At 42.8% G+C, this 17,746-nt stretch overlaps 1 protein-coding gene across 1 annotated transcript in view; it reads left to right on the plus strand.

Moving 5' to 3' along the window:
• The window catches only part of CNTNAP1 (contactin associated protein 1), a 102,421-nt gene that overhangs the window by 17,963 nt on the left and 66,712 nt on the right, over nt 1–17,746 (plus strand). The window contains exons 2-3 of the mRNA XM_066587989.1: nt 12,454–12,555; nt 14,867–15,063. Of these exons, the coding sequence (XP_066444086.1) occupies nt 12,454–12,555; nt 14,867–15,063 (299 nt within the window). The remainder of the gene's footprint in view (nt 1–12,453; nt 12,556–14,866; nt 15,064–17,746) is intronic.

The raw sequence follows: 17,746 nt of genomic DNA on the forward strand, positions 1-17,746 counted from the left end.
TGCTATGCCAAAGAGGAAACTTTAAATCTTGTGCCTAGTCAGCCGAAACCTATTCTAGATACCAAACTTCACAGGAAGACAAAATCTAGATATGAAGTGCCATTTTCGGTTTGGCAATACTCTGCGTTACATAGTCAGATCTTCAGTAATGCTTAGTCTGCACATACATGCAGCTTCTACTAAGCCGGCCCACGCAACAAAGTATCGATCTGTTTTCTGCATTGCCAAAACCAAAAAACCAATAGTGAATATAAAGCAGAGACGTATAAGCCGCACACATAGCAGAACCTCTTGGCACAGCATGGCGGGGTTATTAACCCTCAGAAGTAATGTGGGTGGGGAGAATGTCTATGGGGTTCAGTGAAGCGAGCCATGCCTGTATGAGGTGTAGAGATGAGCGCACGTGCTCGTTTAAAGCAATTATTCGATTGAGCATCGCTTTTTTCGAGTAACTGCCTAATCGAGCGAAAAGATTCGGGCGGCGCCGGGGGGTTGCGAGGGAGTGGGGGGGGGGGGGGGGGGGGAGAAAGCTCCATCCCAGCGCCCCCCAAATCTTTTCGCTCGAGTAGGCAGTTACTCGAAAAAAGCAATGCCTAATCGAGTAATTGTCCTAAACGAGCACGTTCGCTCATCTCTAATGAGGTGCAATAAGGCTCCATATACTTCTATAAGGAATATTACATATTATGTCTTCATACAACTTTAATCCAATCACAGTTAGGGCTTTAAAAAGAAAATGCATTAACTCCTTCAGGTTGCGGCCAATTATTTTTTCGGCTGTTTTTTTTTTTTTTTTTTTTCCATTGCCATAGCCATCTGATGGCTTGTGGTTTGTGGGATGAGTTGTATATCTCACTGGTACCATTTAATGCACCATATAATGTACTCAACTTTATAGTTACTTTTTTTTTTTTTGGCTTCATGGGGTACTTGAATTGGTGATCATCTGATCACTTATTCAGTACAAGGGCCTATTTACACGTCCGTAAGCGTTTTATGTGTGCCCGCCGGCGCCGTAAAAACGCCTGAACGGCAAAGGGCCTGGCACATATACGCCAAGGCTGTAATGCCGTGGAGCCTTGGGAGACATTCCCGCGCCCTCGCCAGCTCACCTCCTCTCTCCTCCCCTCCGGCCGTTTGCAATGGGAGGGGGCGGGGTGGGGGTGTAGCTAAGCTTCAGCCCCCTCCCCGCCCCTTGTCTGCAGCCAGCAATGGGAGAGGGTGGAGCTTAGCTCTGCCCCCTCCCATTGGAAATAGTGGCAAGGGGCGGAGAGGAAAAAAGGGGGAGGGAGTTTAGCAGTCACGCTGCTAAACTCCCTCCCACCTCCCTTCATCGGCAGCTAGCATAGGCTCCCATAGGAATCTATGCAGCTGCCGGCGGCGGCGTGTAAGCGCCCGTTCGGGCACTTTCACGACGCGGAAACACACCCTTGTGCACTGACTGACACATTGTAAGCCAATGCATCAGAGGGGCAGTGTATATCGGCTGCGCGTGAAAACCCGTCTGACTTATGCCCGTGTGAATAAGCCCTAGGGCAATACTTCTGTTTTGCAGCATATTGTATTTGTGTTGGCACTATCTTAAGGCAGAAATACAGAGAAGCCCTGAGGGTCTTCACAATCTTATTGCAGGGGTTTGTTGCACGGACAGAACACGCCACGTTCAATTTCCATTCAGCATTTCACCGGACGCGGTACTCCAGCACGCAGCGCTATTTCATCCTGTATTTTAGCGAAAATCACTGATGGAGGTTCCAAACAGAAACTTGAACGCTGATGTAAACTGCCCCTTACCGGCAGTGATACATTGTAACAGGCCCACACCTGGTGTGAAGTTTGATTAGGTTTGGATTGCCCTCTAGCAAGATGAGGTCTTCAACGTGATGCCAAATTGAGGTGCAAATTATATTTGAACGTTTTAATTATTGTTGTACTTTGGTAAGTTGTGTTTGCACAATCCGCTATCGAGCAGATGATCAGTGATGATGGTCTCTACAGTATTACTAGCTGGCACAGAGACGCTGCGTGAGGGTCCCATGATCAGACTCCCTAATGCAGGGGCGTAATTAAAGGCTCAGGGGTCCTGATGCAAAAGGTGAGCTGGGCCCCCCACTCTCTCTGCCCCCCCCCCCCCTTACCCATACCTAAACCATGCTGCACAGAGACGTAACTTGAAGCTCCTGGGCCCCAATGCAAAGCCTGTAACGGGCCCCCCAATTATAATGCTTTATTCATAGTACTGGGCTCCCTATTTGGAGAAGAGAGGCCTTATGGGCCCCCTAAGGCTCCTGGGCCCGGGTGCAACCGCATCCCCTGCACCCTCTATAGTTACGTCCCTGCCCTAAGGGCTCCTTCACACAGTCGTATTTGTGTGCTCAAAATTTGCGCATGCGATACGCAGAGAATAGAACCCTTTGATTTCAATGGATTTGTTCACATTTCTATATTTTGTGTGTGCATTTTGGTCAAACAAGTTAAAAAAAGCAGCGTGCTCTACTTCTCTACACATTCGAACCCTCCTTCGGGAAGAACTTTGTTGAATGTTTGGTTTAGAGCAAACTTGAATCATAGGAAGTTCATCCCAGCTAAACCCACCAAAATGAGAAAAAGAGGAAGGACCCCAAGACCTCAGGGTAGCCCATAATGCTTTGCAAACAGTTATTCCTCCTTCTTATTCGTCTTAAACTTTGCCTTAAAAGCAGCTTTAACGTACTTAGATACCGTCCTAGATGACCTACGAATGTTATATAGAGCTTCTAAGGCTCTTAGACACTGTTATACACCAGTTTTAGGAATATTGGTGAAGTTATGGTTCAGCTCAAACTAATTTGGACCGAACCATCCTTTTTGCCAAACTGAACATTTCCGAAGTTTACTAGTTGCTACTAATTTGCATTTTTTCTCCCATAGAGCATTGCCTATAAGACATATCCTCATTTCTAACTGAGTACATATCTCAGTAAGTCCCTTTCCATCAGCTGTGCCTTACCTGACTTCATGACTTACCTGTTAATTCTGTCTGCTGTCACTGGTGGTGGGTGGGGAGCTGTGGAAATGTTAAAATTCTGCAGCCGTGGGATAAATGGAACATGCTTCTTAATATAAATATATTAGGATATCGTTGAAAATAATTCAATTCTTTGTTGTGCAGGATGGTTGATAGGCAGGATGCTGCTATGTGTGAAGGGGGAAATCCCATTTCCTGCCCTCCCACCACTAACCTCTTCCATAAATTTGTAAAACCCAAAAATATATATGAAAAAAACTTTAAAACAAACTTTTTTTTTCTCCTCAGCACACCATTGCCTGATGCTTGGGCTCGTTCACCTCAGCACACCATTGATGCTTGGGCTCGTTCACCTCTGCACTGTTGCTTTCCACTTAGCTGTCTGTCCAGGGGGCGGCCAAAAGGAGAACAGTTTCATTCGATTTCCCATTGATTTCAGTTCATCTAAGTTTGTCTCTGTTCTGTTTTGATTTCCAATTGTTATACGGAAATAATAGTGCTGCAGACTGCTGCGCTATTGTATCTGCCAACAAGGGGAATTAAACAGAAAGGACGCTTTCAGCCTTGGATGACATAATTGAATGGGAAGATTTCCATTTGGTTCCATTTTTGATGTCCGTTTACAGGATCCATTTTTTTTTCAATGGGCTTCTGCGGAAGATTAGAAAGGTCAAAGAATACAACATGGATCTATAACAAATATAAACGGAAGGAAACAAACTGATTAGAAGCAGTTTGTTTTTTTTTAACGAAGCCATCTATGGAATGTGTTATAAAAATAGAAACTAGAAACTATCTTGGTTTCTGTTTGTTTCCATTTTAATTCTCTTTTGCTATCAGTTTCATTAAGAAAAACAAACAAACGCATCCATTCAGAATGGGAATCAAAACGCTGACAAACGGATAAGGCTGTCGCTGACCATCGGAATGGCTACTTTTGTTCAGTATTTTCAGAAGGTGGTTTTCAGTGTGATAATATGTTTGGATCTGGTATTAATTCTAGTTGCGATGGCTCAGATCTAGTGTTTTTGGAGGCTGATGTTGTAGGTGAATTTCCACATACAAAGACGTATGAGGTGATAGGTTCAGATGGCGCCCACCCCAGAGTTCTTAAACAGCTCCAACCTGTGATTGCTGCTCCTACTAACTGATTTGTTTAACCAGTCCCTGCTAACTGGTGATGTTTTAGATGACTGGAGAATGGCCAGTGTTGTACTAATTCATAATAAGGGTAGTAGAGAAGAAGCCGGGAACTACAGGCCAGTTAGTTTGAACTCTCACTATGTCATAAAAGTGGTGGATGAAGTTGATGACGTGGGTATCATCTATCAGGATAACAGTAAAGCGTTTAATACAGTTCCACATAAAGATCTTATAGATAATTTATTGAACATAATCCTTTGATAGTCCAGTGGATTCAGAATTGGTTAAAAGATATCCGAGTGGTGTTAACGGAGTGTATTCTGAAGAGGGACGAGTTACAAGTGGTGACCACAAGGGTCTGTTCTGGGTCCTACTCTTTTTATTATGTTCGTAAGTGACGACACGAGAAGGTTTGATAGGTCTGTCTGTTTAGCCGATGACAAATGTGCAATAGGGTTGATACTCCTAGTGGTGACCTGATAGAGAAAGATTTAGCCTTACTGAACAAATGGTCAAAAAACAGGAAATGCAGGTTATTGTTTCCAAATGTAAAATGTACTAGTGGAAGGGGGAAAATCCTTGGAATGAGTATCATGTTGGGTTTTCTGTATTATCCAGGACTTCAAAGGAGAAGGATTTAGGGGTTCTGATTTCTGACACCCTCAAAATGAGTCAACAGTGCAGCAAAAAAAGCAAGTAGGATACTCGACTGCAAAGCTAGAGATAAAACCAGCAGAAAGAGGGAGATTGCGTAGAACTCTGGTGAGACCACATCTTGTATACTGTGTTTACTTCTGGAGACCTCATGTGCAGAAAGACATTGATTTAGTAGAACGAGTCCAAAAATCAGCTTCAGAAATGGTGGAAGTTATCAAGAACAAAACTTATTAGGAAAGGAGAAGAGAAGGGAGAAGAGGGACATGATGAAAACCTTTATATATATTATAGGAGGAGAGAAGGGAGAGGAGGGACATGATGGAAACCTTTATATATGTTACAGGAGGAGAGAAGGGAGAGGGGGACATGATGGAAACCTTTATATATGTTACAGAAGGAGAGAAGGGAGAGGAGGGACATGATGGAAACCTTTATAAATGTTACAGGAGGAGAGAAGGGAGAGGAGGGGCATGATGGAAACCTTTATATATGTTAGAGGAGGAGAGAAGGGAGTGCGAGACATGATGAAAACCTATATATATGTTACAGGAGGAGAGAAGGGAGAGGGGGACATGATGGAGACCTTTATATATGTTACAGGAGGAAAGAAGGGAGGGCGGACATGATGGAAACCTTTACATATGTTACAGGAGGAGAGAAGGGAGATGAGGGACATGATGGAAACCTTTATATATGTTACAGGAGGAGAGAAGGGAGATGAGGGACATGATGGAAACCTTTCATATATGCTATAGGAGGAGAGAAGGGAGAGGGGCGACATGATGAAAACCATTATATATGTTACAGGAGGAGAGAAGGGAGTGCGGGACATGATGAAAACCTATATATATGTTACAGGAGGAGAGAAGGGAGAGGGGTACATGATGGAAACCTTTATATATGTTACAGAAGAAGAAAGGGAGGGAAAGGACATGATGGAAACCTTTATATATGTTACAGAAGAAGAAAGGGAGGGAAAGGACATAATGGAAACCTATATATATATGTTACAGGAGGAGAGAAGGGAGTGCGGGACATGATGGAAACCTTTATATATGTTACAGAGGAGAGAAGGGAGAGGAGGGACATGATGGAAGCCTTTATATATGTTACAGGAGAAGAGAAGGGAGAGGGGGACATGATGAAAACCTATATATATGTTACAGGAGGAGAGAAGGGAGAGGAGAGACATGATGGAAACCTTTATATATGTTACAGGAGGAGAGAAGGAAGAGAGAGGACATGATGGAAACCATTATATATGTTACAGGAGGAGAGAAGTGAGAGAGGGACATGATGGAAACCTTTATATATGTTACAGGAGGAGAGAAGGAAGAGAGAGGACATGATGGAAACCATTATATATGTTACAGGAGGAGAGAAGTGAGAGAGGGACATGATGGAAACCTTTATATATGTTACAGGAGGAGAGAAGGGAGAGGAGGACATGATGGAAACCTTTATATATGTTACAGGAGGAGAGAAGGGAGAGGAGGGACATGATGAAAACCTTCATGTATGTTACAGGAGGAGAGAAGGGAGAGGGGAACATGATGGAAACCTTTATATATGTTACAGATGGAGAGAAGGGAGAGGGGGACATGATGAAAACCTACATATATGTTACAGGAGGAGCGAAGGGAGAGGAGAGATATGATGGAAACCTTTATATATGTTACAGGAGGAGAGAAGGGAAAGAAGAGACATGATGGAAACCTTTATATATGTTACAGGAGGAGAGAAGGGAGAGGGGGACATGATGGAAACCTTTTATATATGTTACAGGAGGAGAGAAGGGAGAGGGGGACATGATGGAAACCTTTATATATGTTACAGGAGGAGAGAAGGGAGAGGGGGACATGATGGAAACCTTTATATATGTTACAGGAGGAGAGAACGGAGAGGAGGACATGATGGAAACCGTTATATATCTTACAGGAGGAGAGAAGGGAGAGGAGGACATGATGGAAACCCTTATATATGTTACAGGAGGAGAGAAGGGAGAGTGAGGACATGATGGAAACCTTTATATATGTTACAGGAGGAGAGAAGGGAGAGGGGGACATAATGGAAACCGTTATATATCTTACAGGAGGAGAGAAGGGAGAGGAGGACAGGATGGAAACCTTTATATATGTTACAGGAGGAGAGAAGAGAGAGGAGAACATGATGGAAACCTTTATATATGTTACAGGAGGAGAGAAGGGAGAGGGGAGACATGATGGAAACCTTTATATATGTTACAGGAGGAGAGAACGGAGAGGGGAGACATGATGGAAACACACACACATATATATATATATATCTCAAAATATATTTTTTATGGGATGAGGGCAGTGAAACGTTCAAAGGGGCTTTCCAAGCGCAAAATGGAAATTCTGAAAGTGCTGAACTCTAGAAGGTATAGCTAAGTTGCGGTAAATTTTATCTGCCAATCAGGATCGTCTTTATCCTGTGCAACTGTTGACCTGCCAGTGTAGTTATATGTATCACTTATGCAGTAAACTCAGCAACACTGTTACCCACAACTCCCAGAATTTATAGAGCTTGTCGGCCAATCAGCGCTGTAGCTCTGCCCACAGGTCCAATTTACTAGCCCCAACCCCCCTCTCACTCAGAGCCGAAGACAAAAAACCAACTGAAGCAGACAGACAAAACCTTGCGGCACTTTGAATTGCACATGATCGATACAGCACAATGCTTCCGCTCCTGTCCTCCCATCATGCACTGCTCACAGGATGGTAAGGGGCTATAGACGGGGAGGAAGTAGCAAAATCTGGACAAGATGGTGTAGGAGGAAGTGAAGATATTTTTTTAGGTGAGTCACATGACCTAGATAAAAAGCAAAAAAAGAAGCTAGACCGGATGCAGTAAACTTATTACAAAACAATTTATTTTGATGATGTACATTTGATTTAAATATCTTAGTCTGTGCCCAGAATACCCCTTTAAATATGTTTAAGGTATAAATAACGTTCAGGAGGGACGTGTATTTATTAGGAAGTTAAACACTAGAACAAGGGGACGCACTCTGAGATTAGTTGGGGAAAAATCAGAAGCAAATCTTTTTCTACTGAAAGAGTAGTAGATGCTTCGAACCAACTTCCAGCAGATATAATTGGAAAATCAACCAATCATGAATGAATCGAGTTGCCTGGGATAAGCATAGGTCTGTCCTAATAGAGAAATAACAAGGAAATAATGTAAGGGCGGACTAGATGGACCAGGGGGACGTAATCTGTGTGCCTATGATGAGACGAGCCTTCAGTTTGGCGCTTTGGCTTCTCTGCTCGGCGCTTCACCTTTCAGCAACGTATGATCATTGGTAACTAGAAGAGAAGCAGCAGCGTTGCGCCGCTCCGGTATGACGTGTCGCCGGAGTCCTATGTGGGCTGCCGTCTCGCAATGTGCGGATGTGGTATAAACCTGGAAAGCAGGCGAGAGGAATAATTCATATCCATCTGTCACTTAGTGAGGACTGGGGACAGAGGAGGAAGCGGACAGATGTCAGTGGGGGAGCTCTTGGATACGGATTAACTGGGATAATGCATAACTCCAATTATTAGAGCCATTCCGCCAGCTCCACAACATCTGTTATTGCTGGTGGCGCCATCTGAGCGGCTTTCACTATTGATACATTTTGCACACAATGAATGTACACCCTCCCACATCCTGGTGGCTTTTTTTGGTCCAGATTAGAGGTGAAGACATTGTCTGCCCAGCCTCGGCTTTATGACAAGCAAGCCAAGGAAATGTGATAGACGGTCACACGATTCAATGGTCAGGCAGGCTTCACACGGGTGTATTTGCATGCGCAATATTTGCACGCAGAATATGCAGGAAATAGAACGAATTGATTTCAATGGATTTGTTCAGATTTACGTATTTTTATTGAGCATTTTGGTCACTAATAAAAAAAACCTAGAACATGCTCTATATTTTGCATATTTTCGCAGCAAAGGTCCCCATAGAAGTCAATATGCAAGGAGATGCAGGAAAAAGAACATATCTGGAACTCGTTAGCCATATCATATTAGGGCAGCTTCAGTTGAGCGTATGCACAAATACGCACGCCTCAGCGCAACATATGTGTGCAGTGATTGAGGTTGATTTGCCCACATATAGGAGCTTCGTACTGTTCTTTTTTGTGCACACAGGGCATGTTCATATGCGTGCGATGCCCACCCATCCCACTCTGATTTAATAGACTATTTAGCCTAGTGCGGTCCAGATGTGTTCTCTACCCTGTGGTTTTGCGCCGTGTTTCACGTATCCCTTTCTATGGGGTCCTTTGGTGCGCAAAAATAGAGCAGGCACGATTTCTTGTTTTTTTGGTGCACGCACAAAATACATTTCTTATTGAGAACGGACTCATTGACATCAATTCGTTCTATTCTCTGCATACATCGTATGATAGTTCTGCACAAGCAATGCATGGCGGAAATACGTCCGTGGGAAGCCGCTCTTCGTTTGCCACGAAGTGATGGAATCCTATGCAGGGGCATCAGACCAGTTTCACAGGGGTGACAAAATTGCGTGATTTTCTTGCAATAGGACAGCTCTACAAATCGCATGTATGTGAAGCCCATGCCTTCCAATGGATTCCTTTAACATTAGCAATGCTTTGTAGCCTGCGACATTGGGAGAGAAAAAAAATAGTGGGTTGCTAAATATTGCCGCGATTTGCGATGTTTTGTAGCCCAAGTTTCCTTATGGAGCCTTCGTTTCTGTGGCATTACACGAAAACTGCATGTTTGTCCGATGTAATGCAACTTTTACAGTAGGAAATGCTACTGTAAAAGCCCTAGCTGCACAGAAAAACAAAAAAGCCCAAATACATCACTCCTCCACGTCTTCTCTGCAGGTCCCGACACTTGCTTGTAGTTTTCTCACAGCACTTCCTTGGTCAGGGGGTTCACATCCCCGCCCCCAGGAAGCACTGGCTGTGATTACCTGACCCGAGGCACTCGAGAACCAATCAGAGCCAGCGCTCAATGAACCAATCACAGCCATCAATTGAATCTATAGGAATATGTACAAGGAGGGCACATTGTACCATAGCTATAGGAACATGTACAAGGAGCGCACATTGTACCATAGCTATAGGAACATGTACAAGGAGAACACATTGTACCATATCTATAGGAACATGTACAAGGAGAGCACATTGTACCATATCTATAGGAACATGTACAAGGAGCACACATTGTACCATATCTATAGGAACATGTACAAGGAGCACACATTGTACCATATCTATAGGAACATGTACAAGGAGGGCACATTGTACCATATCTATAGGAACATGTACAAGGAGAGCACATTGTACCATATCTATAGGAACATGTACAAGGAGCGCACATTGTACCATATCTATAGGAACACGTACAAGGAGGACACATTGTACCATATCTATAGGAACACGTACAAGGAGGGCACATTGTACCATATCTATAGGAACATGTACAAGGAGAGCAGACATTGTACCATATCTATAGGAACATGTACAAGGAGGGCACATTATACCATATCTATAGGAACATGAGCAAGGAGAGCACATTGTACCATATCTATAGGAACACGTACAAGGAGGGCACATTGTACCATATCTATAGGAACATGTACAAGGAGGGCACATTATACCATATCTATAGGAACATGAACAAGGAGAGCACATTGTACCATATCTATAGGAACATGTACAAGGAGAGCAAATTGTACCATATCTATAGGAACATGTACAAGGAGGACACATTGTACCATATCTATAGGAACACGTACAAGGAGAACACATTGTACCATATCTATAGGAACATGTACAAGGAGAACACATTGTACTATAGCTATAGGAACACGTACAAGGAGGGCACATTGTACCATATCTATAGGAACACGTACAAGGAGGGCACATTGTACCATATCTATAGGAACATGTACAAGGAGGACACATTGTACCATAGCTATAGGAACACGTACAAGGAGAGCACATTGTACCATAGCTATAGGAACACGTACAAGGAGAGCACATTGTACCATACCTATAGGAACATGTCCAAGGAGGACACATTGTACCATATCTATAGGAACACGTACAAGGAGGGCACATTGTACTATAGCTATAGGAACATGTACAAGGAGGACACATTGTACCATAGCTATAGGAACATGTACAAGGAGGACACATTGTACCATATCTATAGGAACATGTACAAGGAGGGCACATTGTACCATATCTATAGGAACATGTACAAGGAGGGCACATTGTACCATATCTATAGGAACACGTACAAGGAGGACACATTGTACCATAGCTATAGGAACACGTACAAGGAGGGCACATTGTACCATATCTATAGGAACACTTACAAGGAGGGCACATTGTACCATAGCTATAGGAACACGTACAAGGAGGGCACATTGTACCATATCTATAGGAACACTTACAAGGAGGGCACATTGTACCATATCTATAGGAACACGTACAAGGAGGACACATTGTACCATAGCTGTAGGAACACGTACAAGGAGGACACATTGTACCATATCTATAGGAACACGTACAAGGAGGGCACATTGTACCATAGCTATAGGAACACGTACAAGGAGGGCACATTGTACCATATCTATAGGAACACATACAAGGAGGGCACATTGTACCATATCTATAGGAACACATACAAGGAGGGCACATTGTACCATATCTATAGGAACATGTACAAGGAGAACACATTATACCATAGCTATAGGAACACGTACAAGGAGGGCACATTGTACCATAGCTATAGGAACATGTACAGGCACATTGCACCTTTAATCTGTAGATTTTTCCAACATGACAAATCAATCTTCCAAACCATAATGGATGCTTCTTGGCCATTAATTGTGATGTAATTGTTCTCAGCACACAAAATCAAGTAATCGTGTATACATAGTAGTTTTTATTGAATAACAAAAAATGCCTTTTTGGATCTATTCCATTAAGCCTGAGAAAGAACTTTAAGTAGGTTCAAAAGCTCACTATAACCTCATGTTTTTTTCTTAGCCGTTAAAAGGTATCATATCTACAAGATTACTTGGTTTCTCTCACTGAGAACAATCACATTTTGCTCTACTGGCTAACACGGCACCAAACTTTTTTCTTTTTGTTCTCCTATATCTTACACTTCAACAGTGCTCAATGTTTCTCATGTGTGATTGTTCTCAGTAAGAGAAACCAAGTCATCTTATAGATATGATACCTTTTTAATGGTTAACAAAAATACATGATGTTACAGCAAGCTTTCGGCGATATCTCACCCCCTTCGTCAGGCTGATAAATTAAACATGTAATGTTTCTCATTACATATGAAGCATATTTCATAAATGATTGGCTAATCTACTAAATACCGGTAGCAGAACTCCCATAGCAAAATTTAAAATGCTACTAAATATTTTGTGTGTAACATTTATGAGCCTATACTAAGCATGGTGGTACATCTTCACCAATGATGGCCATGTTGAAATAGAAGTACAAATGGGAGCAGCTGTGCTATGGTTTATAAATTTATATAGTTGTTCCTCCTATGACTGCATTTCCTGGGAGCCTGTGCCTGAGGCGGCCCTTACTTTCTGGGTATCCTTGTAAACACTATTTTTTTTTATTTCAGAATGGTGCTACAATGATCTGGTCTCCCCCTTGTACTTTACATCATTTGAGGCTTCTTCCAGATACTCTATTTTTTATGCAGCTAACTTTGCACGGCTTTACGGTAAGTAACGATATCCTGGGCTGCCTAAGGATAAAAGGAAATGTTGCATGAAACTTTGACGCAGGATGAAGATGCAAAGACCAGATATAGGCTGTCCGTAATATCATTATACTGTACACTGAATGGCCACTTTATTACAGACCCCGGTCCTTTTTATGATTGCAGCTTCCCTGTATGGAAATGAGATCCCTGACCCCGGAGTGCGGCATAAAGTCACGTAACAAGTTTTCCGTGGATCACTTTCATCATTGCTACAGTTGCCTGGGACAGGATTTCTAAAACTGCCGACCTTGTTGGTTTTTTTCTAGAGAAATCGTGTCAGAAGTATACGGAGAGTGGTGGGATCAAGGAAAATCATCTAGCAGAAGGGCATCCTGTGGACATAAGCATGAAAAGGGTCAAAGGAGGCACTTTTGGTTCTGGCACAGGGATGTAAGGATGCCAAAGAGGGGGCTCGTGTTCACCATACCTCTAAGTACCGACACCGTACCTGGCAGATACCCAAACCACAGCATCAGAAAGCAGATCGCCATGGTGGATCCATCCTGCACTAGCAGCTGCTCATGGATCGGGAAGCCAGTAGATTCTTTTGGCTTCTGGCAGCGCTATACAGCTGGCACAATCTTGAGAACATTGCATGCACCCTGTTTGGCACGGCAGCTAGTCTTCACCCTCGCTGGACCATCACCCTATGTGAAAGTGACAGAGGAGAGCCAGGAGGAGTGAACAAATAGTAAACCAGCACTGCCAGACCAGGGAATCTCTATTGCCACACAAGGTAACCTGTCTGTGTGGGTACCGGTATATCTCTGCTCCCTGTTTCCAGTGATCAGATGGTCTGCAGTAGATAGAGCGGGTCCCGGCTCTTCCCCCCCCTTCTTCAAGTACATATCCACAATTATAGAGAAGCCTCTGTAACAACAACCCCTATTTTCAGAACTTTCATCTGCATAACAGGGGAGTTCCTTAGAGGGGCATCAACAGATTCGTGGGGCCAACCAATGAATTGTCATATGAGTAGCAGTAACTTCAGATGCTGATGCTTAATGGAACGCTCTGTCTATGCAGTGTGCAGAAAATTGAACTAAATTTTCACTATAACACAGCTGACTGCTACCCTGTTTCACTGTAAATAAGACATACCCTGAAAATAAGACCTAGCATGATTTTCCAGCATTTTTGAGGATGCAAAATGATTTTTCAGGCTTTTTGAGGATGCTTGAAATAGAAGCCCTACTCCAAAATTAAGCCCTGCTAACAGTTAATTTAAAAAGTCAATTTAAATAGTATCTAGGCAGCTATACATGTAAAAAAGTTAAACCTTTTTGAACAAAAATTAATATAAGACACTGTCTTATTTTTGGGGAAACACGGTAACTATCTATCTCAGGATATTTTTTTCACCGCTTTGTCTTCAGATATGACTTCCCAAGATTCCTGTACCGTGGATGACCTAGATCTCAAGGTGGATGTCTAGAGATAGAGGTTGCAAAGCAAATTGCTCTGGACATCCAGAAGACGTTTAACTACAATTCAGTCAACCTTGTTGCATTTACAACAGGATCTACAATCACATTCTACCAAAATGACAGACCTTGAAAACAGAGTTTCCTAACTCTCAAGACAGAAAATGTTGCATTTAGCACTACAGGCAGAGGGTCATGGGAGGATGTCAAGAATTGATCTGACAAACAGGTGGTGCACAGTCAAACAAATTTCAGCCAAATACAATACTGGCGCTCCAACTAGCGTGTGCGATCACAGATGCAGATAGGCTATAACAGCAAATGGCTAATTCCAGTGACATTGCTATGTAAGAGAAACAGGAAGGTGAAACACCAGCTGGTAAGAGTGCAAAAATTGGATCAATGAGCAGTAAAAAAAAAACATCTCTTGTTCGGATGAAGCCAGATTTCTATTGCACTGTACTGATGGGAGGGTCAGAATTTGGCACAAGCAGCATGAATCGATGAACCCTTCCTGTCAGCTGTTCAATCCATGTCAGTACTTCCATTTACTTTGCAACAGCTGCAAAAAGCTTTGTGTCCACATGGGCCAATATTCTGAAGGATGATTTCACCACCTAATGGAATCTATGCCACAATGAATTGCTGCATTTCTGAAGGCCAATGGAAATTCAACCCACTACTAGGCGTGGGTCTCTAATAAAGTGGCCATGGTCTATATATTACATAATCCAAACCCTGGAGATATGGACCTGAATTGAGATCATCATGATGCTTTAACAATTTATTTAATACCTTTGGCTGATACATTGGTAACCCTGTTTTCCTGTGCTGTGGATTTGCAGGCAGCAGTGGCTGGTCTCCTGCCCCTGGGGATAAAAATCCATGGCTTCAAATAGACCTGAAGAGGAAATATAAAGTAATGGGAATTGCCACTCAGGGAACACACAACACGTATTATGACTGGGTTACCAGGTATATCCTGTTGTATGGTGACCGTCCTGATACTTGGAAACCATTCTTCCAGCAAGGCACTAACTGGGTAAGTGTCACACAGAGGTTTGTCCTACGGAGATTTGCATGCTGGGAAATATACTATGTACAATATGAGTCACTATGTTGAATTAGTATAAACCAAACCGGAAGTCCATCAAAACCCCTAAAACTGGTGTATACCACCGTCCAAGAGCTGCTCTGAGAGTGTTTTATACAGGGCTTTTATGGCTCAAAGGCAGTGTTATACATCAGTGTTCGTGACTAGTGTTGAGTGATCTGAACCAGTAGAACCCTGTTTTAGGTAAAACTTTGCTCGGTTCAGATTCATAGCAAATCAGACTTTTAGCAAAGCTCAATACAAAACCGGGTTCTATTGGTTCGCATCACTCCAAAATAGGTACAGACAAGACGGTGGGGGTGCAACACAATCAAATGTACACTTCACTGTATTGTCATAGTGGGCTGTGGCCAGGATTGGGCAAAAGAGGGAGGAGATGGGAAAGGGTGCAGGTCTTTGGGGGTTTTAAAGATGATCCGGGTCAATGGAATGTATATTTCTATGAATAGTAAGTTTTAGCAAAAGGGCCAAAGGTAATAGAGTGTGTTGGAGGAATCGGAGGCAGAGTTGGGTGAAGAACAGATCAAGAAAGTGTAGCCAGTGAGAGTTGGGGATGGCAGCTTAGATTCATGGTGGCTAAATATTCTAACTCCCACCCGCATTGCTACAAGGCAAAAATGAACTAGCAGATGATGATGGTTGAGGCGTTAAGGGGAAGGACAAACAAGCAAAAACAGGAAACTTAGGAAAACAGAAACTAGAAACTTACTGAACATTTTGGTAACGGGTTGCAGTCAATCTTATGCGTATCTCTACACAAGCCCAGGGACCTTCTCTTCTATATATACCAGTGGCCTACTCAGACCACTTTGGTGGTCCCAGCTTTTCTCCTGTACTATCACTGGCCGGTATTCCCTCACAATAGCAGTTGTACCCTATCCAAGCCTTGGAGTCCACTTTAGGTCCAGTTCAGACATGCTTCACTCCTGCTGGTCTCCACACTCAAAGGCTGCCTATAATCCTGCAGTTATCAGGTGACGGACGCTGCATCAGCGGAGTAGTAATGGATAAATCACATTTCCCTCTGCTCTGCTCCTGTTCCACACTCTCTCTCCTCTGATCTGTGATCTGACCTGAGAACTCATCTCATCTGATCTGAGTCAAACAGGAAGTGCAGGGTCTTATATTACTTCCCCGTCCAGAAGCTTCTAGCACCTTCCAAATCAACCTCCCCTCAGCCAATCAGGGCTCAGATAACACAGAGGGTCTGACCCATGGCTGGGGATTCCCCATTTGCTAAGGGCAGGCAGAGATACTGGAGATACAGAAAAATCTAATACAGTAAGATAAAAATGTATATGGTGGCACAGTCTCCCTGACATGTCAATATTATCCAGTAGTGCCAGTAAGCTGTCACTACAACTCTCCCCTCTTTTAACACAAGCCGTCCTCTGTGTTTGGCTTCCCCACAGATAGCAGCAAAGGTTCCTTGGGACAGGTGCCAATTTGGATGTCCACAAACAAAAGTGTGGCAATAGGCATTCCACTTTTATCTAGTCATGATTCCCAGCTGTGGAGTGTAGACTGATTGCTGCAGCTTGCATGTTGCTTTGTAGGGGGATGAGTCGGGGCAGACCTCTGGGTTTCAATTAAGGCTATGAAGCCCATTCAATACTCTCTCCATAAACAAATATCTAAATACTCACTCATGAGCCAATTTTACACAAATTGAAAATCAGCAGACCTAAGGATGGGAGATCTGAGATTTTGACTGGATGGCGCCCTGGCTGAAAATAAAATAGAAAGTTAGAACAGTGCAACTTTTATCAATTATGGCACAACTGTAAACATTTCAATAATTAAAAATAGTGCAATTACACTGGCACCAGGGCACAGAAATACAATATTTGTTAGAATGGCCCAAAAACACAATATTTTGTGACAGCAAAAATAATATACTTTTTGGAAGCCCTTAGCACAAACATATGAGGCATGTATTAAAAATTAAAGTTTTTCTCATTAGTTATACAGCCTTTTTTATTATTTCTTCTTGGTCCCTGGGTGTAGTTTGGGGCCCACAGTCCATAACAAATGTTCTGCACCAGGCTGTTTTGTAAGTTATTAATACAGTCAATGTTTAAAGTCGTCTCTGAGAATTAAAGTTAAGGCCCATTTACATGCAACAATCGTTGCTCAAAATTTGTTCAAACGAGCCAAAGCTAATCATTACGGGTAAATTGCGAAGCCACCATGCACTATTTGTTTACTTGTCGTTTATCACTGAGTTTCAGCCTGCATAAAAATAGTCATTAGTTTGTTCGCTTGTCTTTGCGTTTAAATAGCAGTTGTTCAGTGTTTCAAATGAGATTGGGGGAGCTGTGCAGGTGTCATGGCAGCCGGGGGCCTTTAGAAAGGCCCCAGGGCTGTCTTAGCAGACTACCTATCAAGCCATCCCCGAGGGGTGGCTTGATAGACTGCCTGTCAAATGGCAGTATGATGTAATGCTATAGCATTACGTCATACTGCAGGAGCGATCAAAGCATCGCTGGTTGTAGTCCCCCAGGGGGACTTTAAAGTAAAGTAAAATAAAAAATCAATAAAGTTTTTTTAAATGTAAAAAAAAAAAGTTTAAATTACCCTCCTTTTGCCATATCTATAATTAAAAAACCTA

The sequence above is a fragment of the Eleutherodactylus coqui genome, chromosome 13, assembly GCF_035609145.1.
Source record: "Eleutherodactylus coqui strain aEleCoq1 chromosome 13, aEleCoq1.hap1, whole genome shotgun sequence".
Taxonomy (NCBI): Eukaryota; Metazoa; Chordata; class Amphibia; order Anura; family Eleutherodactylidae; genus Eleutherodactylus; species Eleutherodactylus coqui.